Raw genomic sequence first — 27739 nt, 5'->3', positions numbered from 1 at the left:
CCTGGCAACCCTGAGAGAGAGAGAGAGAGAGAGAGAGAGAGAGAGAGAGAGAGAGAGAGCGAGCGAGCGAGCGGGGGCAGGAGAGTTGAGGAACACATTGTATTGACAGCGTCTTTATCATTCCACTTGGAGGACAACAGAAAGTGAGACGCTGGTGTTCACCTGGATTACGTGGAGAAGGAACTTCGGGCCGTCGAGTTGGAGGAGGCAGATGAATGCGGCAGCCCCGAGAGGGCGAGTGTGTGTTTTGCGACGGGCTACGTTTAGCGAAAGATGAACAAAAACCACCGAGTGCCGAGCAGCCGATCTCTGAGCGCCGTGGAGGTGAAGAGCAAGGTGCGCAGGCAGCTAATCACTTCTTACCCACAGCACAAACATGCACTAATCTCAGCGTGGTTCATCTGCGGCCACCATTAGCCTAGTGTGTGTTTTTATTTATTTCTTCTCTTTATGGCACCACCATAACTGACAGACCTTATCAGGTTTCAACTTAATTATTGTGTTAATCATTAGTAGCTTTATGGGAAAGGTATCTAGCGAAACATTTCTAGTAAACATATATATATATATATATATATATATATATATATATATATATATATATATATATATATATATATTCTAACACTTCCTGTTTCTCGACATTGTTTGGTTATTTCTTCGTTAACTCTGAAGAAGTTTTTCGATGAAGTGCTCGAGCTTTGCTACAAGCTAAAGTGCTTCAGGTCTCTTTTACGTGTGATATAGCTTACAGAAACGATTTGGCTTTCAAATTCTGTTTACAAAACAAAAGAAAATACTTTCACATAATGTTTGTAAGTATATTTATTAGATATACAGCGAAACATGTCTGTTGTTAGTTTTGAGCACCTGTATCTGTTGAATCGGAAGCTGGTGTCTCACCTGTGGAGGGCCGAGCGCGAGCAGCTCACTCATTACTTTACCTTCTCAAGAGTTCCTCTGTGGATATCTGCTTTTTCAGACGTTTGTTATTTCTAAACTCCACAGTAAACGAGTCATATGGTTAGCGAGTCTTCAGAAAGACTTGAAGCTGTCTGTTCTGTGTCACAGCTGCTTAACGTTGAGAGTTTTGAGGAACAAAATGGCATATTATTGTTAGGATTTATTTCCGTTAGTGACTCATTAAAGTGCTCCTGAAATCAAAATGGCAAATATTGTACCTGTTCTTTAGTGTTGTGGACAACGATACAATAGTATATAAAAATACATACAATAGTTTTGGAGATATTCAAATGTTTTATTTTTTTTAAGTTGTAAAAAAAAAAAAAGAGAGAGAGAGAGAGAAAAAAGGATGACTAATTCTGTACTAGTGGGCTGTTCATCCAATTAAAAAAAAAGAGAGAGAGAGAGAGAGAAAAGGATGACTAATTCTGTACTAGTGGGCTATTCATCCAATTAAAAAAAAAAGAGAGAGAGAGAGAGAAAAAAGGATGACTAATTCTGTACTAGTGGGCTGTTCATCCAATTAAAAAAAAAAGAGAGAGAGAGAAAAAAGGATGACTAATTCTGTACTAGTGGGCTGTTCATCCAATTAAAAAAAAAGAGAGAGAGAGAGAGAAAAAAGGATGACTAATTCTGTACTAGTGGGCTGTTCATCCAATTAAAAAAAAAAGAGAGAGAGAGAGAAAAGGATGACTAATTCTGTACTAGTGGGCTATTCATCCAATTAAAAAAAAAGAGAGAGAGAGAGAAAAGGATGACTAATTCTGTACTAGTGGGCTGTTCATCCAATTAAACGCTCTGTTGAATGTATATGTCCCACCCCCAGTCACGGGTTTGGCTCTATAGTAGTAGCGCAATACAGTCCGCACAGGATTTCTGAGGCATTTTTTGTGGTTGTTGAGGCCAAAAATTCTTGATTGTGCTGCGTATTTCCCCCCCAAAATTTGTGATGCAACTTGCAGAGTTTTTTTGTGCTTTTTTGCAGAAAACTTGCACTAAATTGTATTGCACTGTCTTTCACCATGATGTTTGTTGGTAAATGAGACCTTTTTAGCTGTAGTCACGTTTGACGTGCGAATCGAAGAGGGCTTTGGCTCACTGTGTTTTGTGATGTCACATGACCCATCTTGGCTAAAATCTGCTAATTTTAATTTAGAACAATTGCAAGCTTATCCAATTATTGTGGAGTTTGCGTGATTTTGTGTTCCTTTCTACTATCGCAAAATCCTGGAGGGTCTGTCAATAGTAACAAACATGGTGCATTTTTGGCTGTCTTCCTGCACACTATTCCCTCTTCCGAATATCCTGTTTTTAAAAAAATGTATGGAGTTTATTTCGAAGAGGGTGGAATGTGTGCATCTTCACAGTAATGTGATAGAAACATGATATTTGGGGCTGGTCAGTGATAGGATGTCACAACGTCAGACTGCTCAAGAATGTGATTTGGTCTTTACTTCATACTTCACTGTGGCTTCTGTCAGTAAGAGTAAAGTAAAAACATTTCATCTACTGCTCAGATGATGATAAAACTGCAGCTCTCCGTCACCATCGGTGCCTGCTGACGGTCGACCCCGGCTCAAAAATGTACGCCATAACTTCAGAAACACATGGCATGTTGTCGTGTAGATAATCGTCCTTGTTAAAATTGACAGGCGTGACAGCTCTTCTCCATGTTTAGCTAGATCTCTAAGCTAGAGAACTTTGAAGCTAGTGAAGTTTGTTTAGACTTGGCGAAGGTGTGGCGTATCTGGAATGCTATTGGCTGTTGTGTAAATTAGTCAAGCACTTCAACGCAAAGTTACTCTGACTTCCTGTTTCAAAAGTAAATACGTTAACAGACAATTAAAACTGTATTTTTTTCTATTAAGATTTTATGTAAGAATACACTAACTGTATTTAACATATAGTAAGTTAAATATTTCTATAGAGTCACTCAAACATCTGAACTGGCTTAAATCACATTGCTTGGAGCTCATAAATCCCAAGAATTAAACCCAACAATCACAGCATATTCATACCCATGCATGAGAGGATTTACAGGCTTTGATCCATGATGTTCACCAGAACATTTAAGTAAATAACTGCTCATGTTTTACTCTTACTTCAAAGGAATATTCAAGCGTTTTACGACTCTAATCTTTATGGTCTTTTGCCTTCCATATGGGAGATTATCACTAGCAGTGATTTTAAATGCTTAAGTTGACAGTTGACATGAGAGATGATCGTCTGTTTATTCCTAACTCATTTATAATAAATGGTTGATTATGTGTCTGTGTTTGCGTCTCTTGTACACCATATATGTTTCAGGTTACACACATTTTGTAGCACCTATCTTTAAAGAGCTTAAATATTTTAAATAATTGTGTTTGCACCTTTAACAGTTGCAGATATGTCTGTGTTTGTGTATATACTTCATGCTGTTTACTGACGTCTGTCTACGTCTCATGTCAGTTCGGAGCGGAGTTCCGGCGCTTCTCTCTTGATCGCTCCAAACCAGGCCGCTTCGATGAGTTCTACGGCCTTCTGCAGCACGTGCACCGAATCCCCAACGTGGAGCTGCTGGTGGGCTACGCCGACATCCATGGAGACCTGTTGCCAATTAACAACGATGACAACTACCACAAGGCTATCACCACGGCGACGCCCCTGCTACGCCTCTTCCTGCAGAGGAAAGGTGAGGGTTGGGTCTGTGACCAGAGGTCAAAACTATGTGCTTTCAGGGAGAAGCTGAGCTTTGAACTCCAGCTAGGCTTCATACTTTGGAAGCAATCTTTAAACACAATGTAACACGAATTTGTTTGAGCTATGCGTGTTTAGGGAGACTTGTAGAGGTGTTTGGGTTTAATGGCTTTATCAGGTTGGTGTGTCAGCAGTCATGCAGTAAAACTCTGACATTGTTGTAGTTAGTCTGTAGTCTAACAATGCACTCTTGCTTTAAAGGGGAAAAACAGGCTCTTGTGATATTCCCAGTCCGCCATTATTTTAAAATGCGACATGTTCCATTAAATTAGGTGGAATACTTGTTGTGACAAGCCTTAGCTACTTTACAAAGATGAGCTGTTGTGAAGTTTAATCCTCTATATGCTCACATTTGTCATAAGATCTTGTGGTATTGATGGCGGGGAAAAACATTTCCAATTTGAAATTTTGTTTTGTAAGATTTACGATAATAATAATTGCTAATTATTGGTAAGTACTTTTGACTGATTAGGATCTGCTGTAGGTGTTGTTAATGTCTCTGCAGCAATTTTTTTTTCTCAATGTAATGGTGTGTATTCCTTTTATGAGAGCCCCCGGTGAGACCGTGTGTCATCAGGGCGACTCGGTCTAAGCTGTGTCGGTGTGCCATATGACCAATAGACGCTAAGCCACTTTGTCAGAAGGAGATTAGAGGGGTCACTGTGTAGCACCGCATGTGCCTGTGTTACAGTTACACGCTTGACGCTAGCATCCTGCTGTGCCCTGTCTCTGGCTGCATTCACCCACCCACCTACTCACCCACCCACCTACTAGTAGCAGCACAGCCTTTTAAACCCACATAGAGTTAACCCTGTTGTGATTGAGATTCTGTTTGCCACTGTTGGTGAGAGAATATGTTGGCTGTTCTCCCCTGCTCTCAACCTGACAGACAGTCACAAGTCAGGACAGGACCAGCTTGCACTCGTGAGTCTCTGTCCTCTCCACACATCAGGCAGTTCCTGCTACACAGCAGTTATTCTTCATTTTCTACTCCAGCATGTCCAAATGAATTAAAGGACTTCATTGATTCAGAAGCTTGTTTCAAGCTCAAAATTTTCAGTAGCAGTGTGAGTGTTGCAGTATTCCGTGCTGTAGTAGATATTTGGACAAAATGCATATCTTTTGTCCAAAGTGCAGTCTTTGTATGCTGTAGTTGAACAATTTCCCTTCACTTAGAACTAAGGAGCCCAAACCTGTTCCAGCATGACAATGCCCCCTGTGCACAAAGCGTGGTTTATAAAGACATGGTTTGTCAAGCCTGAAGTGGAACAACTCGAGTGGCCAGTACAGAGCCTTGACCTCAACCCTGCTGAATACATTTGGGATGAAGTAGAACATTGATTGCACCCCAGGCCTCCTCACCTACAAACATTTTTATATATATATATATATATATATATATATATATGCATTTTATTTAATTAAAATAAATGAAACGAGACGAGAAAATAAATGCAACGAGAATTATACCAGCGCAGGCCCAAATGTCTTATGATCCCGGCAATGGCAATAACATAAGCTTAGTTCAAACTGGTTTTGTGTTTCTCTTCATAAGCTTTTAGTTGCAGTGTTACATCTTAGGATGCTTTCACTCCTATTCTGGTCCAGTTTGTTTGTTGTCTCATAGCATATAATTAAATTAACGAAATAGCAAACAAAATAATACAGTTTGAAGGGCATGCAGGACTGAATACACACACAATGTTAAAATTCCATTATTAATTGGTCAGAAAAAGGTAAATAAAGTTTTACTGTGCATAGAAATCCTTAAAAGAAATCCCCAAAGCACAGAGAACATGGAGCTGGCACTCAACTAATTACTAGATAATTATATCAATAAATAGTTAAACGTAGGTTATTTGTCGCATCCATCATTTTTTTTTTGTTTTTTCCTTCTCTTTTTGTTTGTTAGTTCAAATCTCCAGAACACATGGGATTGCCTCAGCACTTTAGTTGTCCTTTGGCTTAGTTCGCACACCGCAGCTCACATATACAGAAAAAAACATTTCCCACAGCCTAAACTGTGCAGTACATTCGGTTCACTTTGTGCAGTTGGGTCGCTTCAGAATCTCTTTCTCCCTCTAATCAAACCATGAAACCGGACTCGATTGAAACTATGCTCAGATGGTTTCGGAGCAGTTGTCTGCATCCGAGACTTTAGTTTGTGGTGCTCTCACCTGCCCTGACAAACCGCACCGAAGAGCTAAACATATCAGAGTTTGAGTCAAACGGACTAAACGCTGTATGCTGTATGTGAAGGCACCGTTAGTGTGCTTCTTTCTTATCCTGTGATACTATTATCACCTCAGTTAGCCATTCTGTCTGCTCCATAATCTCCCCACCCCCACATGCTGGCTTATCACTAACCCCCCCCCCCCAAATTTCTTTAGGGCTGCTGTAGATGATCGTGCTACTTGTAGTGCACAACATAATTGGCATCGAAAGTATAATAGAAAGGTTAGCTGATTATTACAGTTTTATCACATTGCTGAATTCACAAGTTTGTCAGAACACTTTTCTAATCGACAAGTATCTAGGTGCCTAGTCTCAGTATCAGGGCCACGGAGGGCTGAGATCATTTGTACTCTTTTCTGGCCACAAACTTCAGAATCTTCAAGGTTGCAATCTGATTGGCTCTCTGCACTTACATTTCTAGCAATAGTCTCCGGGGGATTTTTTTTTTAATGAAAATCTTAAATTTTTGAGGAAGATTTTCATAAAATTTGAAAACTTTTTTGAAAACGTATCAAAGTGTTTTGTTTGTAGCAGTTAGCAGTGAATAAACAAGGTAGTCTTACATGTTTACTAGCAGGCTTGAAAGAAAAAGGCGTGTGTGGTTGGTAATCTGCTAGTAATCTGTCAGTCAAATTTTCTGTGGACAGTAGGCGGTTTTTTGGCTATGTTTACTGCCGAAACATACCAGACTCTAGCGAGTACTATAAGGTGCCTAACAGTTTTTCATAGAATGTCTTTACAGAAGTGTTTCAGCATGTAGAATGAAACTAACGACTAAGGTTATTTGATTTTGACCCATGTGTTTGCATTTGCTTCTGGATGAGGCTACAAATCAGATTGAATTTTTTTCCTGCAGCTAAATTTGACTGTAGCTAGCGACAGTTTGAAAGCCCACCACGCTTGTGTTTGTTCATGATGATTGGTAAGCTTTTAAGTCATACTGACCCTGGACCATGATGAAGTGGTTACTGAATGAATGAATGAATGTTGTGTTGTATTGTTCACCCTAGAGTCCTATTACAGGAGCATTTCTCGCTTAAATGAACAGCATCATTTTATGGTACGTGCTCATTTTAAAAAAGTACATCAAGAAAAATAGGGTAAAGGTAAAGTAAGGTAGTGGAGAAAACCTTCAGACCACAACACACCGTTCCTAGTCGGTATCGTGAATCTCCCTTTTTAACCGACGCTAATGTAAAATACTAAACTGCACACTTCGTCCACCTGCATGTGGTTTCTATCCGGGCATGTTGTTCATCTATGACGTGATGAAATTCGTGTTTCACGGTCAGCCTGTAAATGTGTAACAGTCCTCTTTTTGTTCATAAGGTTCCGCTGAGGGGAAATTATTTACAGATTATGATTAGATCTGATTACAATTCACTAAGCTCCAGTGTTGTGCAATTCATGTAGTGTGTTGTTTGTTAGTTTTGTGGTAATATGTGGATTTGGAGAATTTGAATTAGAGATTCTTCAGTTTATGTGTGTGTGTATGTGTGTGTTTGTGTTTTTTCCCGGTCTTAATCTTTATTCACTAGGAGCTATTTTGCATACATAAGTGGCCTGAAATGAAGTCAGTGTGCCGAGTCTTTGATGCTGGTATGCGGTATTGCCTCAATGATATTCTTACGTCAAACCACTCGGCGGTTTAGTTTGCATTGTCCGTGTGTGTAAAGCCACCCCCCCCCCCGCCGCCCTCCATACACACTCACTCTCTTTTGTACAATGCACAGACGGCTGCAACGCCACCAGTCTCGCGCCTGTTTACCTGTCGCCATGGTAGCAGTAAAGAAGCCTGAGCCTCTTTGCGCTTAGCGACGAAGGATTCTTCAGGGCTGATGGGAGCAACAGGGCATGCTGGGTTAAATAGCATGAAAATACACACACGTTACCGATCACATACCAAGCGCACACTCTAAAGTTCATTATCATGCACAATCATGGATGTTTTGTTTGTTTAAGGTGTGGTGGTGCGTGTGAGTCTATAGGCTTGTTTTCACTAACACTACATCCTGTTCTCTGGTCTCTCTGTGACTCATCATCATGTTTGCATTTATGTTCTGGTCCCATGATTACTCTGAATCTGGCAATTGTTTCAGCAGCCTGCACCATTTTTAGCTGGCGTAAGCATATTTCTGGTACAGCAGGTGACGTATCCTCTTTTAAGGGAGTGTTGTCTAAAAATATTTTGGTCTAACTCCCTTGATGTTAGTTGATTGTTAGAAGTGAAAAGGTATGAAAATAGCATGTCCCGGGGAGAGCTATTGCCGTTATGTAATATAAGCCTAACCTGGGTATTGTTCCAATAATTTGTCATTGGATTAAGATATTTGAAGTAAGGATTAAAATGGCATTCATCTATTGAGAAAATATATATCAATATGTTCTGCAGTTCACGTTTTCGTATAAAAAAAAAAAAAAAAAGGTGTCCCATGGTGTATACCATTTAAAACTGAAAATATCAACACACAAAATTTTAATTTAAGGAGACGAGCGAGGTGTTCAGAGTGTGTTCACTCTAACACTAGAAAAGCTATAATAGAACAAATAACAAATGACCTCCTCGTCTGATCTGCAGACTTTGTCAGTTTTTTTGTAATTAATTCTTAAACGAGTGTAGGAAGTGAGCTGTCTTCTCCTCCCCTTTCCATCCCTCACTGTTTTTTCCTCAAGCTCTTCTGCTGAGCCAGTGAAATACTGAAGCACTGTGCTGACTCTGGTTAGTGTAACCGACCTTCATTTCCTTTCTGCCATCTCCTCTTTCAAGTCGTTGCCTTATCACGTTTCAAAACCGTCCTTTCAATCTACATCCATGTTTATAATGTGGTTATTCTCTAAAACCGTGTTTTCTTGTTGTGTTGGACATCTTGGGCATGTATAATTGTGCTATGCCGAATATATCTACAAACATGTTGGAATTCAATTGATGTAAGGTTTTGTTTTTTTTTACTCGAAGGTTTCTCCACAAAGTTCTTGGAGTTCATGTAGTTGATTTTGGTTGGAACAGTGTTGCCACTTCACAGCTCCTGAGATTGTTCTCCCCATGTCTATATCGGTTTCCTCTGGTTTCCTCCCAAAAACATGCCGGTAGCTGGACTGGTTGCTTTAAATCGCTCCTTTGTGTGAATGAGTGTGTGAACGTGTCTGTATGATGGGTCCTAATCGGGGTTTATTCCCACTTGGTGCCTAGATGATCAGGATAGAGCATTTACTGTTAAACGAATGATAGTTTTCAAAGACACATGGTTCTATGACCTTGGTTCTATAAGCCACTTGCTTTACAAGTAGTCATGTAAGACAGTCATGTTCCATACAAGTTCATGTGTGTGGAATATAAGCTGAGCTTTTTTAGACTGACTTTCTAAGAGTCATCAGTAGAGCTGCAACAACTAATCGATAATAATCGATTATGAAAATCGTTGTCAACGAATCTCATTATGAATTAGTTGGTCTGCACGGGGCACGTTTACTCATTACGTTCCTTCTGTTCCGAAAACACCCTTCGGAGAGTAAATACTAAAGTTGTGTCCCAAATGACGTACTGTACACTTACACTATGCACTATGTACCATACAGTCTAATGTGTGAATTTTAGAAAGGTAATATCGTCTCAAATGGAACACCAGTGGGTTTTTATTAACCGGAAGTATAAGCCGCTTCCTAGTCGACGACGCATGACATCATACACACGCTAGCATTAGCAGACACCCATAGTCACAATGACTTTCTTCAGTTTACTGTTTATGTCAATGTTACCTTTTATTCCCAACATGACCTCAGTCCTCATCAGACGGAGGCGAAATCGTTACGTGACTGAGGAAGAATGTCCTCTAAGGCAGGGGTGGATGCTTTTTGTGCATCCATAAAAATAATCCATAAATACCTATATGTATATTTGTATATATGTATGTATATGTATGTATATATTAGTTTAAATCGTATATAAGTATTTATGGATGCACAAAAAGCACTGAATTAAACTACAGTCCTAAATGAATAATATATATTCTGGTGTGTTTCAGTGTGTATTGGGTTCTTTTCAGTCGTATATAATTGGACAAACAGTTGTGTAAAGTTTTAGTCTGAAGTTTATATTTGTAACACTCAGTTTGTGGATTTTATTGTAAATATACGAAAGAAATGGTACTGTAAGTTCGCCCCCCCTCCATCCGATTAATCGAAAAATAATCGACCAAATAATGGATTATGAAAATAATCATTAGTTGCAGCCCTAGTCATCAGTGTAAAGTACTCAAAGACATCCATTGTGCACGGCATCCATGAAGTCTCTGCCAACTTTCAAATGTTCTTCCTCTGTCAGTCAGGAAAGATTTTTGTTTTTGCAAAACACGGACATCTTAGCAAATGAAAATATCTTGAATATAGTCAAATTTAAAATAGGCAAATGTATTTCCTGTTATAAGGTTACAATAAACCAAACATATGATTCATTAAACCTTATTAAATTTCGAGACATTTTTACATGTTTCACAATGTACTTTTTCTTGTTCTTTTTTTTTTTTTTTTTTTGTCAGATAATTTAGCTTTTTTCTAGAAATACCAGAAGAACCGTGTCTGGTTCTGCAACATGCTAAAATAAAACTTACAGCTCTTTTCCTTATAAAACTCTGCTAATTCTACCCGAGACTACTTTAAAAAAAAAAAAAAAGAGTAGTTAATTTTTATTTTTATATAAATGAAATATTGCCTATGTTTCATGTACCAGTAATACTGTCTACTGCTCTTTATACTATTTTTTTTATAAATGGAGAAGCATTTAATTTAATTATTTTTGAAGGCATCTTTGCTGTACAGCAGAGGGTCTCAACCTTTTGTAACTAAAGCCCCCCAAAGCCTCCCCTATCATATGCACACACACCCCCCCCCCCCCCGTCCCCCATATTGGAGGAGACCAGGTATAATGATTATCTAATCTATATAAAATCTATCTATCTTTATATATAACCTAATCTATAATCTGTTTTTGATAGATAGGTAGATAAATAGATAGATTTTTTATTTTGCTTTTGTGTTTTTGTACTTTGTTAAATTACTTTTCATAACTTTTATGATTTACAAAAAATAACTTTTATGACATTTATAAAACTATATAACGGACATGTATGGAACATGAATGATCAAAAATGTTTCTGAACACTATAACTACTTTGAACAAGAGAACTAGGCTGTAATAATGTGGACTATTTTACATGTAAAACATGTTGCATTACATTCGTCTTGCATTCTAAAAACGTTCCCATATGAATGATGTAAATTGGTACGAAGGGCGCATCCCGTTATCCATGACATTGCTGTCATGCCATCAGCCACTCACTGAACAGAGCAGACGCAGAGAGAGGTGTGAGTGCAGCGGGAAAGCAAGACCTCGCGCTTGCAGGACAGTACTGACGATATTTGGAAAGTCGCTAAGGTTTGTCCAAAATGTTGCTAGATTTGTCGTTAGTTTTTTTTTTTTTTTTGGGGGGGGGATTTCTCTCCAAAAAAAAAGTCGCTAAAGGGGTTTCCTCCACTAGTCCAAAGACATGCGTAGTAGGTTGATTTCAGAATTGTCCATAGTGTGTGAGTGTGCGCGATTGTGCCCTGCGATGAGTTGGCACCCCGTCCAGGGCGTTCCCCGCCTCGTGCCCCGAGTCCCCTGGGATACACTCCAGGTTCCCTGTGACCCTGTGTAGGATAAGCGATACAGAAAATGATGGATGGATGGATATTTGGTTTATGGTAATCTTATTATAATAAATGTGACTATCGTTGATATTTTCACTTGCTAAGTCATTAATTTCAGTGTGGTCACTCATTAATTGTCGCAGGTCTGCATTTACAGCAGGCCATTCTGGTTTACCCAGACTGTTGTTATTTTAAACCTCTATTCAGTACTTTCTGTTCATCTCCTCCGTTGAGGCTGAAGACACTGACTGCTGTCTGGACTAATAATATCTGCATTATCGTAACCTGAAACTGTTGCTATTTTCTGTATGGTCCCATTCAAAGCATCAAACCACTGATCTCCTTGTTCAGATCGATCCAAACGCAGCACGAGATCATGTTGCAACAGTGATTAACATTGCGCTGTGAATGGGCTTTTAAGAGACCGGCTTATGTCTCGGACCAGAACAGTTTTCTCTGCCTCTTCTCGAGCCGGAAGTTGTCTGCGTTATTGTGAGGTTAATATCAACTGTTAGATAAAACTATTTCAGTTATAGGTATCTGGTCTAAGGTGTGTTTTATGGCCTGACATTCTTTCAGACAGGAATGATTTTAGTTCAGAGTTCAGTAGTGTCATATTCAGGCTTCCTTTTATTAGAATGGGTGTTGTACAGTTGGCAGGCTGGAGTTTCCTCTTCCAACAGAATAATGTGACGTTTGTAACAGCCTCCCACTTTCTCTGGCAAACCAGGAATTTGTTTAATTTTCCATTCATCACCCAACCTGTTTGAGTCTGAGCAGTAGGGGGTGTGTTCCTGAGTGGAGCGATACTTGTGACGTGTGCAATGATACTTTTTGTTTTGGCTTGAGGAATACTACCCCTCCCCATGGGATTTATTTGAACAGAAAGGCGAGAGTGTGAGTCAGCAACTCTCGGGTTGGTGTGTAGGTTGTCCTGTGACCGAGGAACTGTATTATGTCATAATGCCCCAAGGTCTGCGTGTGCAGAAGTATTAAGAGACGTGAGAGTGTGATGGGCAGAGTAAGGCCTGTTCCAAGGAAGCAAGGCTTATGCTATGATTGCTAAGGAAAAGGGAGTCGAGGTGAGGGGGTTGTGCTTTTAGAATGTAGCCAACCTCTGTTCCTCTACACTGGCTAGGTTGGACAGGACAGCACATCAGACATATGATTACAAGGAATTTACCATGCAGGGATGGCAGGGAGAACAGGAAGGGTAGAAAATAAATGGTGAAAATCAGGGGAACATGAAGTGTAGTGGCAGCTGTACCCATGGGAATTTGGAACTGGCTCTGAGAATGTTAAACTGGGGAGGAATATGAAGGTGTCCTCAACAATTAATGGTAAAACCATGTCTGCTCACAGGGTTGTCCTAGTTCTGCTAAAATTTCCACAGCATACAAATAGTCAAAGTTGGCTGCTAATGTGACCAGGATATCCAAGTCAGGCGACGTGAAATTTGAGAAGGTGAATTTAAAAAAGTCAGGAGGCAAAAACGCCAATCTGAACGCAGCCCTCGGAGCTAGGGGACATTCCTGACACGCCAACATTATAGCCATTCATGCTGCTCCTGTCTTCTCGTCTGCTCTAGGGCTGTCAAATTAACATTCAAGCTTCAGATATTCATCAAATTAAAGATAAAAAACACACGTTTGGATGAAAAAAAACGTGTGCATTTGAATTTAAGATTTTACTGGAATAAAAACTGTACTGTAGGGAAAAAAAAGCCAAGATATTAAGAATGTTTTTTGAAGAAGAAAAATCTTGAAAGAATAGTTCTAGTGTTTCAAATAACCCAGTCATAGTCAATAATGTCGGGTTGAACTGCTTAAGTGGCGTGAGCTGAAGCTGAACAGTGAATGAACAGCGGTAAAATTTTACTAGCAGGTTAATTAACTCACCCAAACGCATCCCGTACACTTTAATCAAACGGTATACACCACATAAACATATTACAACCTGCTTCTGCACAAAATGACGCGAATGCGCAAATGAACTGGAACTTAAGTAAGGCGTTAGGTAGAATAAGTCACGTTGTGAATACGTTGTTTCCGTAACAACGCACTAAAACACGTACAATGAATAAACAAAGCATAAAGAATTCACGATATTGTATTACAATACTCATGGTAATGTTATTTCAGGAGATCAGGTTTTCACAACAAGGGCAGTTTTCACTAGTGATGGGACATTTGGATCATTTTACTGACTCGATCTTTGAATCTCATTCAGCAAAATGAACGAATCTTTTTTTTCTAATCATTTCGTTCATTTCAGAAGAATATAATTCAAATGTTACATGTTAAATTCACAAACACATCTAGTACTTAATATATTATAAAATAAACTATAGGCTAATGTAGCCAAGTCCGAATTATGAGAAACCGAAATGATTAGTTAATTGGTTAGCATTAGGTCTTCAGGCTATGCAGTCTGCTATTTCACCTCACCTCACCTCCCCATCCGAGACGTTCTTTCTTTCGTCACATTTCTCACGTCTGTTCCCCAGAAACATAAATGATTAGTTCAGGTCTTGGGTCTTCGGTTTCGAGTCATTTGTTCATCCCGTTTCCGGTATTGCATGGTGCATTGCCTATGCGGCGGTCACCAGAAGAACGAACCCTAAGACTTGAGAGGTGAAATAATCATTTCTGTTTCCGGTACAGAACCTATGGGAATGTTGTAGCTCATGCACGGTCAAAAATGAGCAAATCGCTCTCTGAGACAACTCGTTGTTCCCGAGTCATACTAAAGATTCGTTCAAAATGAACAACACATCACTAGTTTTGACAGGTTTTTGTTGCTCCATGTTTAACTTAATATATGAAACGTGTGAATATTTGGTTTAATTTTTGCATTTTCTCCTCAACTAAAGTGCCGTTGACTAATATACACTGCCATGTTACTCAGAGTAAAACTGACTAAAATGAATAAATATTAGAGATGGATGCATGCATCCATCCATCCATCCACCTTCAACCGCTTACTCCTTTTCAGGGTTATTAGAGATGCACCAATACTAAATTTCTCAGCCGATCCCGATAACCGATTGTTCAGAGTGATATTGACCGATATCAATAGTTATATCGGTTATCGGCCGATACATCGGTGCATCTCTAATAAATATGACATGACAAATACAGATTAAATTTAAAGAAGGCAAATACTATGCCATTAAAGTATCTATCAGTGGCATAAAACGGTCCTAAAATGACAATATTGTTTATCGCAGTCATTTCTGGAACAATATCTTGACGGGCCTAATCGTAGCTACATTATTCTAAGTGCTATGCCCGGTTACTTGATTAGGATAGGAAGCTTGTGGGCTAAAAGAGAAATAATCATTTTTTAATAACATTTACAACTCTTGTTAATCTACTGTACAGTGGATGTAAATCTGGTTTGCAGATTATGTCTATTTTACACCAACATTGTTGCATCAGCTCAAAGAAACGCAAAGTAAATAAATGCCGGACAGAAATGATGTGGCCTCAGTTACAGTGTTTCCCAACTGCAGCCCATCCAGGAAGTTTGTATTGATTGCCCCCGCTTGTTCCCTACTACACCAAGCTGCTGCCGCTGACCTGGTTGGAGGAATGTGTTTCCAGACACCAGTTTTAACCCAGTTGCAGCAGCCTCATCTGAGAAATAAAAAGGCATAACTAGCCAGAGATCCTATAAGAGAGCGTACAGGGGGTAGGGAGGGAGGGAGGGAGGGAGGGAGGAAAGGAGAGGGGGAGGGAGAGAGAGAACGCCATAGCGAAAGAGTGGTGGAAGGAGAGGGTGCCAGAGAGGTGACTACGGTCAGCAAATTCACGGTTCATGTAAGTTTGCATCAGAACTGTGTCCTCCCACTCTCACTTTTATTAAACACACACACACATAACCTAGGACTTGTCTCTTTGTGTTCTGTGCCCCACACAGATCTGCAAGAGCTTCCTGGCCTTGTCCTTCTAACAATACTCGATACAGTAGCACCACAGCCTGACCCAAATCAAGCTAATGATGTATGAAGGCTAGATCACGCTGAATACAGACACCATTAACAGCACATTCCAACCCTGGTCTAATGATGCGAGTTATAATTTACTGTCCTGTAATAAAACATTTGCTTGTGCCATCATTATTAGATCATTTGTTAAAGGAATGAAAGACCATGCCCTTCATAATAAAAGTGAAATTAAAATAGCTCAAGTAAAAGATGGCAGAGCACAAATGTTACTAATATCTAAAATCTCACTTATTAAATAAATGACCATGTACAGTGGCCTCAACTAATATTGGCACCCCTGGTAAATATGAGCAAAGAAGGCTGTGAAAAATTGTCTTTATTGTTGACCCTTTTTTTGATCTTTTATTATATGTCTTACCTATTATTTATACCCCCGTGAAACAGGAAGTCATGGTTGAACAATTTCCTCTTCCTAGTCACCCAGGTGTATAAAATTAAACAAATAAATAAATAAATAAATAAATAAATAAATAGATAGATAAAATATCAACAGTAATATACTTCAAATATATTTTTCTCATATGAATTCATAGGGGTGCCAATTTTTTTTTTGATAAACCTTTGTTGTGTTTGCAGTTGTTTGATATCCATGAGAGCAGAGTATTTTTGTGAATTCTTTTTAACAAAAGATGAAAAGGTTAAACAATAAAGACAAATTTTCACAGCCTTCTTTGCTCATATTTACCAAGGGTGCCAATATTAGTAGAGGACACTGTAGCTTCTAAAATCTCGCTTATTAAATGACCATGTAGCCCAGATGGAGTGTAACGGTTATAACTCAGGAATATGAAAATGATTGTTAGTCTCTTGTTATTTTATTTCAGCTGTGTGTCTCAGTTCCCACCAGTTGCTGTAACCCGAGTGTTGCTGTGGCCACGTCCACACACTGGAGCATGTAAATAATTTATTTTCTGCACAGATGAAATTATAGCTTAATTACAACTTTATTAATAGTAGTCTGTAACATACAAGGTCCTGCCAAATGAAAAACTATAAATTTGACTGAAGAGCAAGAAGCTTGTCTCAGCCATTGACTTTAGGCATGACTTCATATTTTTTCCAAGACGGATAATAAAAATTAAATTCATTGTTTCCATCGAGACTATAGTTCAGTAGGTAATATTTACAGCGTATATGTGCTGCTTCTTTTTTTGCCAGCGGATGGATTGGATGATGTAGTATCTGTCAGGATTCTCTAACATTAAATCTTCTGCTACTCCTTCCTCTCATATTTTATTCCCTCCTGACAAATTAATATTAATAGTTGTCTGTCATTCACGTCTTTTATAATGACATTTAGCATGATAGGGTGGCGCATATAGGCTTAGCCTGAACTGTTTCAATGTTTATCATGGTTACATTTCAGCATGTTTTCATACATAGTATTAAGAGTATTGATTTATAGCTGGGATGAACATTTTCCCAGAATCTCTAACAGAGGTGCCACAATCTGTAAGGAATAAAACACAACAGGGCATTGACGACATGGCGGTGTGATGTACCAGTCCAGAGTCGATTATTTTATTATAACCGCACGTTACGAAACGTTGTTGCCAATGCTAACAGTTTTTATTTTATTTTATCGAAAAGCATATCCGTTTTATCTGTTTATAATTACGTTTGGAATTGTGGAACACCCGCAAAACAAGTTATTTCCAGCGTCGGAACAATTAGTCACATTCTCATGACACTGGACACTTATTCCATAAGTGCGGTATAATCCACGGCTAGGTGTGCATTACACGATTTTAATGCACGACGTGGAGGCAAAGATCCATGGTGGCTTACACTGTGGTCACTTTCCAGCATTGACATGTTAAAGCTGTCAGTCAGTACGTTTACATGGACAACAATATTCCGATTATTCCAATATTAACCCGATTAAGACAGTACTTGTATTAATAAACTACCATATATACAGCGATTATTGATGACCTTAATCTGACTAAAGTCATACTCGAAGTAAACACAAATGGAATTAAGACATGTGGAGTATTCCTGTTTTAGTCGCATTGTCGTAGTGCATTATAGACATGTACACACTTTAATCACACTATTAATGTTGCGACAGGACACGTACACACACGGCTACGCTTAACCGTTTGACAGCAAACAAGAGAGCACGGCTGCTTATGAAACCACGTACTTACTTACGTGGTTTCGGATGCAGCCCATGACTTCAATCGGTCGTCTGTTTGCACGTATAGCATGACAAATAATTAACTGCACTTGAAGCTTTAGTAAAATTCAAAATAAAAACAGCCAAAACTGTATACGGCACCATAACGAAGACGAACTGTATGTCGATCCATGAAATTCTGGAGGGAACGTCGGACGGCGTGGCGTGGGGATGTAATGACGTGTGCCGTTAATCGATCTGTGTTCTGTAACATGTAAAACCTGAACATGAAAGGAATATTCTAACAGCGACTCGTGTAAACACTTTAATCACACCATTGTCTTATTCAGAATAAGATCAGTAATTACATTACTGCTGTCCATGTAAATGTATTCACTGATGTTTGCAGTGCAAAATTTGACTGAAAGGATCAGAATAATGGTTCATTTCCGTTATATATATATATATATATATATATATATATATATATATATATATATATATATATAAAAATGGGTGTTGGATCTAGAGTACTGCCTATTCTAAATCATACACAGAGATAAAGTAGTCTGTCGTGTGTCTACTAATAACAAAGCTGTGAATTTAGCTCCTGTATGCAACTGTAACTGCATGTTACTATGGTTACAGTTGTTATTACTGAGTACATTAATTCAGAACAGTCATTAACTGACCGGAACTACCTGTGGTATATATGGTCTGAATGCACACCTTCCAGCCAATCAGAATCGAGTATTCAGACATACCATGTTATAAATGTTAAATAAACGTCTCCTCGCAGAAAACGTCACCATATTAACACTTACGAATATTATTAAAAAACCATTTGGTTAGCGCATCCATCATACAAGTCCCTGTGCAAGTTGTTTGAAATGATAATGTACCGTATGAGCACGAGCGCGTTAACATAAACCTGTGTTTCATCTTGTATCCAAGCCATAAAATTGACCAATCTGATTTGAGAATTCAACAAACCGGCAGCTAATCAGTAATAATATATATCTGTGGGTGTAATGTTTTTATATTCTTTTATATTTCTCTTATTTATTGTTTCTTTGCTTCTTTCATGTCTCTCCTCATTGTTCTTTTTAACTTTGCCTTTTCTCCTTCACCTTAATTTACTCTTCCTCCTCTCTCTCTCTCTCTCTCTCTCTCTCTCTCTCACTCTCTGTTCCTTGTGTGTTATCAGTTGAAGGTGTACTTTATCCAGGCAGTGCCACCGAGGTATGTGCAGAATGGGCCCAGAATAGCAACACCTCAGGAATTTTTTTTTTTCCCTATTGAAAGGATTTTTACCCCTCTCCCCCTCTCTCACTCTCACCCACTCTTTCTCTGGTCCTTAAGAAGCACTCATTATGCCCCCCTCCATCCCTCCGTAACTGGAACACAGTGGCACACACTGACCACGTGGGACATACACGGACCAAGAACCTTAAAGAAACAGGATGCCTTTCAGAGACGGTCGGTGTTAGGCCGTCCAACAAATCACTCCGGGCTCTGGCTGGTTAGATAGTAAACACAGCATTGTAGTGCAGCTTCACACAAAATGCCTTGAAGGGAGCCATTCAGTAAAGCGAGACATGAGCGATCACATCTGTCATAAGGCCTGCTACAGAACTGCTGAATATTGGATGAGGTGAGGCCGTGTCTCAGACTGTTACAGGCCGGCACACAGAGCCGTTGATTCAGGGGGGAATAAAACCCCAACACATTACTGCACAAGATTCTTCACAGAATTTATTTTCTTTACAATCTTCTGACATTTCAGCCAGAATGCTATAAATATGAGAGTGACACGATTTAAGAATGCTTTTATACCGTACCTGTTTAAAAGGGATATTGATTAGTGATCTACTGAAGCCTAAATCAATGCAGGCACATTAACAAGTGCCTGACTCTGAAAGAGTTTCCTTCACTTTGTGTAAGAGGATAGCCAGTTGTGACACTGGTGTTTTATTTCACTGATGTGAGGCCCTGTTCTCACACACTGACACACACGGTCTCTGTTGACCAACTGCTGAGATGATGCTTCCTGTGCTGAGGTCAGTGATGGTCTGAATAGATCAGAATGGATTGTTCTGCTTGGCAAACAAAGTAAAACTAGTCATGGTTTCTTTGTTTGGTCTAAGCCAAATATTATGGCAGATCACTCGAAAACTTTATGCCTTTCAGTATGAATATGTTTGCCTTAAGGTTATCTATAAATTGGTGTGCTCCAAAATAAGGACAAACCTGGCATTTAGAAGACATATGATATATTCAAAATCTACAGTCTCTCTCTACCACCAATACGGATCAACAGTTTTGATGACATCATTATGCACTTCAGCTTCTCATCAGATTTTCTGTCCAATCAAATGCTCTCTAGAATCCGAAGCGTCCGGCCCCCAACATTATAAATATCCATTGTACTAACTGTCAAGTACGGCTTATCCTGGGCTGTGAGGTAAGCTAAAGACTATCGGTTATTTCAAAAGGGGGAGGAGCCACTCGATATGTCCTGCCCTGACTTGCTGTTTCAGTGGAAATTACATCAACACATCGAATAACTCTGCGCGTTTCAAGGCATGTCAGGGGGGACCTGAAGTTAAGACAAGTTTGACCATGATGTGTTCAGTAAACTATCTGACCTGAGTGCAGTTTAACAAAAGCTCTGATGGTTGCTCTAGTACTTGTGAGTGGCTTGGGAAAACCCATCGCGTGGTGATTTAAATTCTTTCTTTCCCCCTACTGTATACACTCACTGGAACACAATACTAATATAGGGTAGGTCCACTTTTTCTCTCATAACAGTCTCAATTCTATGTTACATGGATTCCACAAGGCGTTCCTTTGAGATTCTTGGCCATGTTGACATCCCAAAGGTGCTCGATTGGATTCAGATCCTGTTGACTGGGAAGTACACTGAACTCACTGTCATGTTCATGGAACCAGTTGGAGACAATTGTACTTTGTGACACGGTGCATTATCAGACTAGAAATTATAAGACGGGTAAATTGTGGCCATAAAGGAATTCAGATTGTCAGCAACAATATACACTTCACCATGGTTGTGAAGTGGGGTTTATTGAGTTATTGTAGCCTTGTCATCTCGAGTAAATCTGACCATTCTCCTCTGACTTCTCTCAACAAGGTGTGTCCGCCTCCAGAACTGCTGCACAATTGATGTTTTTTGTTTTCCGCACCATTCTGTAAGAACTCTAGAGACTGTTGTTTTTGTTTATATATTTATATATTTATATATTTATTTATTTTTCAAAACAGATTATCAGCAGTTTCAGAAATACTCAAACTAGCCTGCCTGGCACCAACAACCATTTCATGGTCACCCCCCCCCCATCCCATTGTTATGTAAACATTAACTAAAGTGTTTGACCTGTATCTGCATGATTGATGCATTGCACTACTGCCAAATGATTGGCTGGTGTATAGTTCTTTATAGTTATTTTCTACTATATACTGTATACTTCAGAAAACTGCAGATTTTTCTGGCTTATGTCTATATAGCTATGGCACTTTGTAGATATCTTTACGTAGACCGACTGTTCTTTGTTCAACCGATTTCTCACCAAGCACAGACCAGGTTAAAAATGAAAAAGAAAAACAGCACTGTTTTGGTGAAATATATTTACATTTATATACATTTACGTTGAACTTTTTTAAAGTTGGTTTACTGAAGTATAGTTTCTTAAAGGTGGGGCATGGTGGCTTAGTGGTTAGAACGTTTGTTTCACACCTCTGGGGTAGGGGGCTTGATTCCCATCTCCGCCCTGTGTGTGCGTGGAGCTTGCACGTTCTCCCCATGCTTCAGGGGTCTCCTACGGGTACTCCGGTTTCCTTCCCCAGTACAAAGAGGCTGATTGGCATGTCTTAATTGTCCGTAGTGTGTGTGTGTGTGTGTGTACCCTGAAGATGGGTCAACAGGTGTGTACCCTGAAGATGGGTCCAGGCCCACTGCGACCCTGTGTAGGATAAGCGGTACGGAAAATGGATGGGATGGCAAATTTCTTACATTTTGAATTGTATGTTCTAGGCAGAGAAATCCAAGTTTCGCCATTTTTCCAGAACAGGTATCCTCATATATAACAGTATGCCTTTGTGATATGATTCTTTGAGGAAACCTGGCCCTGCTCAATTCTTCCCAAGTACATGGTATGGTTAGCTTACAAAACAAGATATCAGCAGTTTATTTTTTGTTGTTGTTTTGGACTGTGGGAAATGGACTCTTCCTTTTTTTTTTTTTATTTTTTTTTTTTTACAGTGCTGGGAAAAGGGGGTTAGGGTTAGGGGAAAAGGGGGGAGAGTCAGAGTGATGGTGATGAAAGAACACTGAACTGCTATGCTTGACTGCACAGGCTGAACTCACTCTGCATGTGCACGCACGCTTCAGATAGGATGGTTCACATTAGTATGCGAGTATGCTTATGTATTTGAGCAAAAGGGCGAGCTTTCAGATTCGGCCTGAAAGCATTACGCAACTCAGTTTGTATGTGCTCAGATGTTTCAGGTTAAAAACAAAGCATAGGTCCAGATAGTTTTCTTTTATCTCGGGGAGAAATGAAAGGGAGACCATCGCACTCTGTAGACAATTAATCCTTTGTGTGCGCTTGTGTACATGTGCTTATTTGGGCTATATTTGGAATTAATTGCTTCACTTTAAACAGGCATTTTATTTGACACATCTAAGCTATTCTTTCATTGATTCGATGGTGCTGCTGTTCTTTATGCTGATACGGGATAAGTCTACGGGATAAGTCTACGGGATACGGCTGTTACCTGTTACTTATACTACAACTCTCTCAGTGATTATTTCAGAAGGAATGTGCTACTTGGAGATGGACTTGTGCATATACAGCAGAGGTTTATTGGAGGGAGCAAGCTTCTTCTTGCTTTGTGGTTTGTTGTCCCTGAATGTCATTATCTTCGACTAACATGTCAGATTTTTTTTTTTTCCCCTCCCCATATTGGAAAAGACTGCGTATGATGTTTTTGGTTCACGTGAAGGACAGGGAGCAGTAGAGACACAACAGGTGCACTAATGCTTCCCAAGTTAATGATTGGAAGCATAGATTAACCATTACCCTTTACACGGGACAGTCGTGACAATGTTCGGCCGGCATTTTTTATTTTTCTTTATAAATCAACCGTATTTCCATTTCTGGTGCTTTTCCTCTCGGTTATTCCTCGATCCCGTGTACGATTGTTCACAAAGGTGAAAGTCTACGAGCTCAGCCGTGTGAGTAAAGTCTCTGTGGAATTTGCAAGGGCTGCTAACGGAGGGAAAGAGAGAAGGAGCACAGGAGACCATTTGAAACGGAGGGAGGGAAGGACGGCATGGATTTTAGCCTGGGTTTACAGTAGATTAAACTTCAGATCAGTGGCGAAACTAACGAGGCAGACCTTTTTCTCCCTGGGATCCCCTTCAGGTTTCCTCTTACAGCAGTTCTGTGGGAATGGGTTTTTAAGCGGAGAGAGTCATTTGGCCTGTGCGGCTCAAAGCGATTTAACTGAGGAAGGAAAGCTTGACACTGATGCCAAGCTCATACCATTTTGATGTGCGGATTGGTTATCTACGTACAGTACTGTGCAAAAGTACTTAGGCACGTGCAAAAAAATGCTGTAGAGCGACGACGGCTTCAAAAATGATGCAATGAAATGTTTATCCATTTAAAAATGAAATACAGTAAAGAGAAGGAAACAGTAATAATTGAAGCAAAGGCGATATTTGGTGTGAAGACCCTTTGCTTAAAAAAAAAAAATAAATAAAATAAATAAAGTAGTCTCAGGTAGAATTAGTGCAGTTTTATAATGAAAAGAGCTATAAGTTTTATTGAGCATCTTGCAGAACCAGTCACAGTTCTTCTGGAACTTTGACTGTCGCACTTGCTTCTTATTTTTGCAGCAAAATCCAGCAGACTTCATTGTGTTTTGTGTTTTTTGTCTGAAAAGTGTCTCTTACCAGTTAATGTGCTGCTTTCTTTACTGACATACAAACATTTTTCTGTAACATTTCATTTTGTGCTAGAATACTAATGTTTGTGAATCTAAAATGTTTTTGTACTGACTCTTTAATGTAGACGTCCTAAAATGAAAACTCTATAACAAAGTTTGTACTAAATAAAATAGAGTGCCTAAGACTTTTGCACAGTACTGTATATCTTCTGAAACATTATGATGAAAGGCCAGATTTTATTAGAATGCTTTGAGATGCATGCTAGAAAAAAACTTGTGCAGAAACTGTTATCCTCAGAGGAGTGTTATTTTATTATTATTCTGTGTGTGTGTGTGTGTGTGTGTGTGTGTGTGTGTGTGCGCTTCTAAATGTGTTGATGGTTTTATTTTGTAGATTTGTTAGTAGCTTGAAAAATGAAAGAAATGTAGGTCCTAAGCTAATGCTCTGCTTTGTGTCATCTCTTTCTGCAGAGGAGGCGGACTACTCCACATTTGGCACCAACTCTTTGACCCGCAAGAAACCTCCCCTTGCTGCAGTGCTCCTGCGCCCTGATGCAGGCAGGAAGAAGCCGGCAGTAGTCATCAGCCTTCCCCGAGACTTCCGTCCCGTGTCGTCCATTATCGACGTGGACGTGCTGCCCGAGACACACCGGCGTGTGCGCCTTTACAAACACGGCCAGGAAAAGCCGCTGGGCTTCTACATCCGAGATGGCTCGAGCGTGCGCGTCACGCCGCACGGCCTGGAGAAAGCACCAGGCATCTTTATCTCGCGCATGGTGCCCGGTGGCCTTGCCGAGAGCACGGGCCTGCTTGCCGTCAACGACGAGGTGCTCGAGGTCAACGGTATCGAGGTGGCCGGGAAGTCGCTGGACCAGGTCACCGACATGATGATCGCGAACAGCTACAACCTCATCATTACGGTGAAGCCAGCTAACCAGCGCAATAACGTGGTGCGCCACAACAACAACAGCGGTGGAGCTGCTTCAGGCAGCTCAGGTCGATCCTCCGATAGCGGAGCCAGTTACTACAGCTACACGACCCCAGTTGCCATGGTGACAGCCCCTGCGCAAATCATCCAGAACTTCCATCCTGAGGAAGTGGACAGCGATGAGGATGACGAAGACTTGGTGATCGAGGCAGCTCAAGATAGCAGGCTCGCCCCAGGGCCAGGGACAGAGGCTAGCTCCAGCATGTCCACCCTGCCCAGGTACAAGCCTCACCTTGACCTCCGACATTCCAACGGGACCTTTCAGCATCCTGTTATGAGCAGCACCAGCGCAGAGTCACCGAGGGGCCCTGAGAGAGGTGTGCAGACACAGAACCTGGAAGAGGACGGCACAGTGATCACGCTCTAGAGATGATAGAACATCAACGACAGCTGAGACTTACACACTCGATATATACTGTATATATGCAGTATATAAAAATAATCCTAACCACATTATCCACACACAGGCAATTATTCTCATTTACACACACACACACACACACACACACACACCAAAACAGTCTCTTGTGCCATATAACTAACAATGACTCTCTACTCTGTGAGATTACTGAATCCACTCCTTAAAAAAATCCCTTCAGATGCTTCAGAAACTCCACAACACAGCACTTCTCTTTAAGCACAGACCTTTTTGGGTTTTTTTCATTCCTGCTGGAGGGAGGGCTTTCTACACACTTCCCTCCATAACTGGGAGCACAATAATAAGTAGCGGATTTGACTCGATGAGTGTGAACGTCTGGATAATTGCACGTTTGCAGGTTTTTTCCCCTGCATTTAGACCTACAAAGAGAGACCTCATATCAGTGAGAAACAATATCAGTGATGACAATCTGTTTTAATGACCTCTCGGGAGTCATGTGACTCCAGGATCCGAACCACAAACAAATTTCGGTGACTTCTTTTTTTTTTGCGTTTCACAAATAGCACAGGAAATACTCTGTGGTTACGCTGTTAATCTAGAGACAAACATATAGAAGCCTGTTTGATACGACACTAGTTCAGCTGTCATGATCGCTTCCTGGTGTGTTTTTATTGAATGTCGACTAAATTTAGAATGCTTCTCAATTTTTGCGTGTACGAGCAAACGAGCTTTTACCTAAATTTTTGGGAGATTTCTTAGGCTCGTAGTGGGCCATTGCTAATGCTTTTAATCATTGCCAAGGACCCGAGAAATCATATTTTTGTAGCAGATATTTAAATTTTTATTACCCTTTATGTTTGACAAGGGCTGATTCCCTGCCCTGATTTATGTGATGTTTGTTTGTTTGTCTTTTCTCTTTCCTAATGACCTGACACTAATTTTCGATCTTCATCGCAGATAACAAACTTTTCTGTGCACTCTGAAGTGAAGTGTTTCATGTATGAGGAGTGTGTTTATGCCTCTTGAAATATTTCACAGTGCGAGATATATTAGATACGACATTATTTTCAACCTTCGCCCTCAAGTAGAGGTGCATAGATGGAGGCTGCAGAACATTTGGAACGAGCTTTTTTGTTTATTCCAGGTGATGTGCCGTGACTTGTCAGGGGATGGACTTTAAACCGAGCCCTGACCTGCGGCAGATCACCACTGGAGCCTTTCTGTAGTTAACTGAAGCAGCGTAGATATGAACACGGGGTAGCGGTTTGTAGTCCTGTGTGATGTGGGCATCGGCTGCGTTATTCGTATCTACTAAAGATATGCTCCACAAAGGCACCTTCTATCCCAGAAAACACACACCTGTATATGTTTTCCATCGCTTGACTCACCTTTGCAAATGTTGCACTGCTTGGTGCTAAGAGTTTCCTTGCATCTAGGCGGATGATAACGACGGAGTACATTTCCTCTAATGCTTCCGACGCTCTGTTTGGCTTTGGTATAAACGCCTATAGATGAGCCTACATGCTAAGAAAACAATTACCCTACTACCCAAATACATTGCTTCAAGTTAACGTTATTATTTCTGATGCATTTGCATTAAATCTGTATGGACGGCCCTTTTGTAAGCTCGAAGGCAATATAGCGAAAACACTAGATTTTATATTAACGGATGTACTGAATATACATCTTGAATGTCATAATATTTGGATAGACTGCTGTGCCTCATGTACTCTTAACCAGTGTTCTCGGATCTTTTATCCATGGAGTAGTACATGTAGCTTTATCCTTCCCTCATACTCTGATGAGAATCAGAAACACTGGATGACTGTGAGCAGAACCCATTCCTATCCACTCCCTTCCCCTTATACGTAGACACTTTAATAAACTCGACCATTACAAGGCTTTTTAATGGTACATATACTGTAGTATGACTGGTTTGTCCTCTTGTCCTCTTATTCCAAGCTGTTCTTCAGTAAAACAGGATCAAATGGCGTTTTAGGAAGAACTGTTAATTTATTTTAATTTTTTTTGTTAACCACTACACTACACTTGGGATTGTAATCACAGTGACTGTATTTATTTTCTAATCAGCGCTACATATTTTGTTTCTCTCCATCATTTTGTGTTAAGCTTACATGTACCTCTTTTCTTTTTCTTTTCTTCATAGTGGATCATGTCCATAAACTGAGTTTGGGGCCATTTTTTATTTTTTTATTTTATTTTTTATTTTTTTTTCCCCAGTAGGCTTAAATTTATTTTAGATCATAAATCGAAGATAACATGCTGTTTTCCATACTGTGAATTTATTTCATTTCTAGAGGAGACCTCTGAATGAATCCGAGATCACCTACTAATGGGCTTTACTTGAGCTCGTCAACTGCTTTTGCTGTTGTTGGTTTGTTTGTTTTTTTGTTTTTTTGTTTTTTTTTGCTTTTTTTTCTGATAATGAGCAATGATTATTTTTGCTTGCTAGATAAATCCTAAGGTATAGATTTGTACTGAAATGACCAGTATTTTCATAATGCTATATACTGTAAATTTGTATCACATTAATTAAACTGTTTAAAAGGATAAATACTATATTAAAACATAGGTGCACATGTATACATTAGTCTACAAGCTGGATGAAATAAACTAATGTGTAGAAATGAC

General features: G+C 39.8%; 1 protein-coding gene across 1 annotated transcript; it reads left to right on the top strand.

Annotated features, from left to right (window-relative positions):
- Positions 1-46: 46 nt before the first annotated feature.
- On the top strand, positions 47-27739 carry pard6b (par-6 partitioning defective 6 homolog beta (C. elegans)). The gene is made up of 3 exons (XM_017487867.3): positions 47-336; positions 3415-3637; positions 24192-27739. Exons 1-3 carry the CDS (start codon positions 274-276, stop codon positions 25073-25075), a joined length of 1170 nt encoding a protein of 389 aa, XP_017343356.1. The 5' UTR covers positions 47-273; the 3' UTR covers positions 25076-27739.

The sequence above is a fragment of the Ictalurus punctatus genome, chromosome 15 (assembly GCF_001660625.3).
Source record: "Ictalurus punctatus breed USDA103 chromosome 15, Coco_2.0, whole genome shotgun sequence".
Classification (NCBI taxonomy): domain Eukaryota; kingdom Metazoa; phylum Chordata; class Actinopteri; order Siluriformes; family Ictaluridae; genus Ictalurus; species Ictalurus punctatus.
This window is presented reverse-complemented; position numbering and strand designations above follow the sequence as displayed.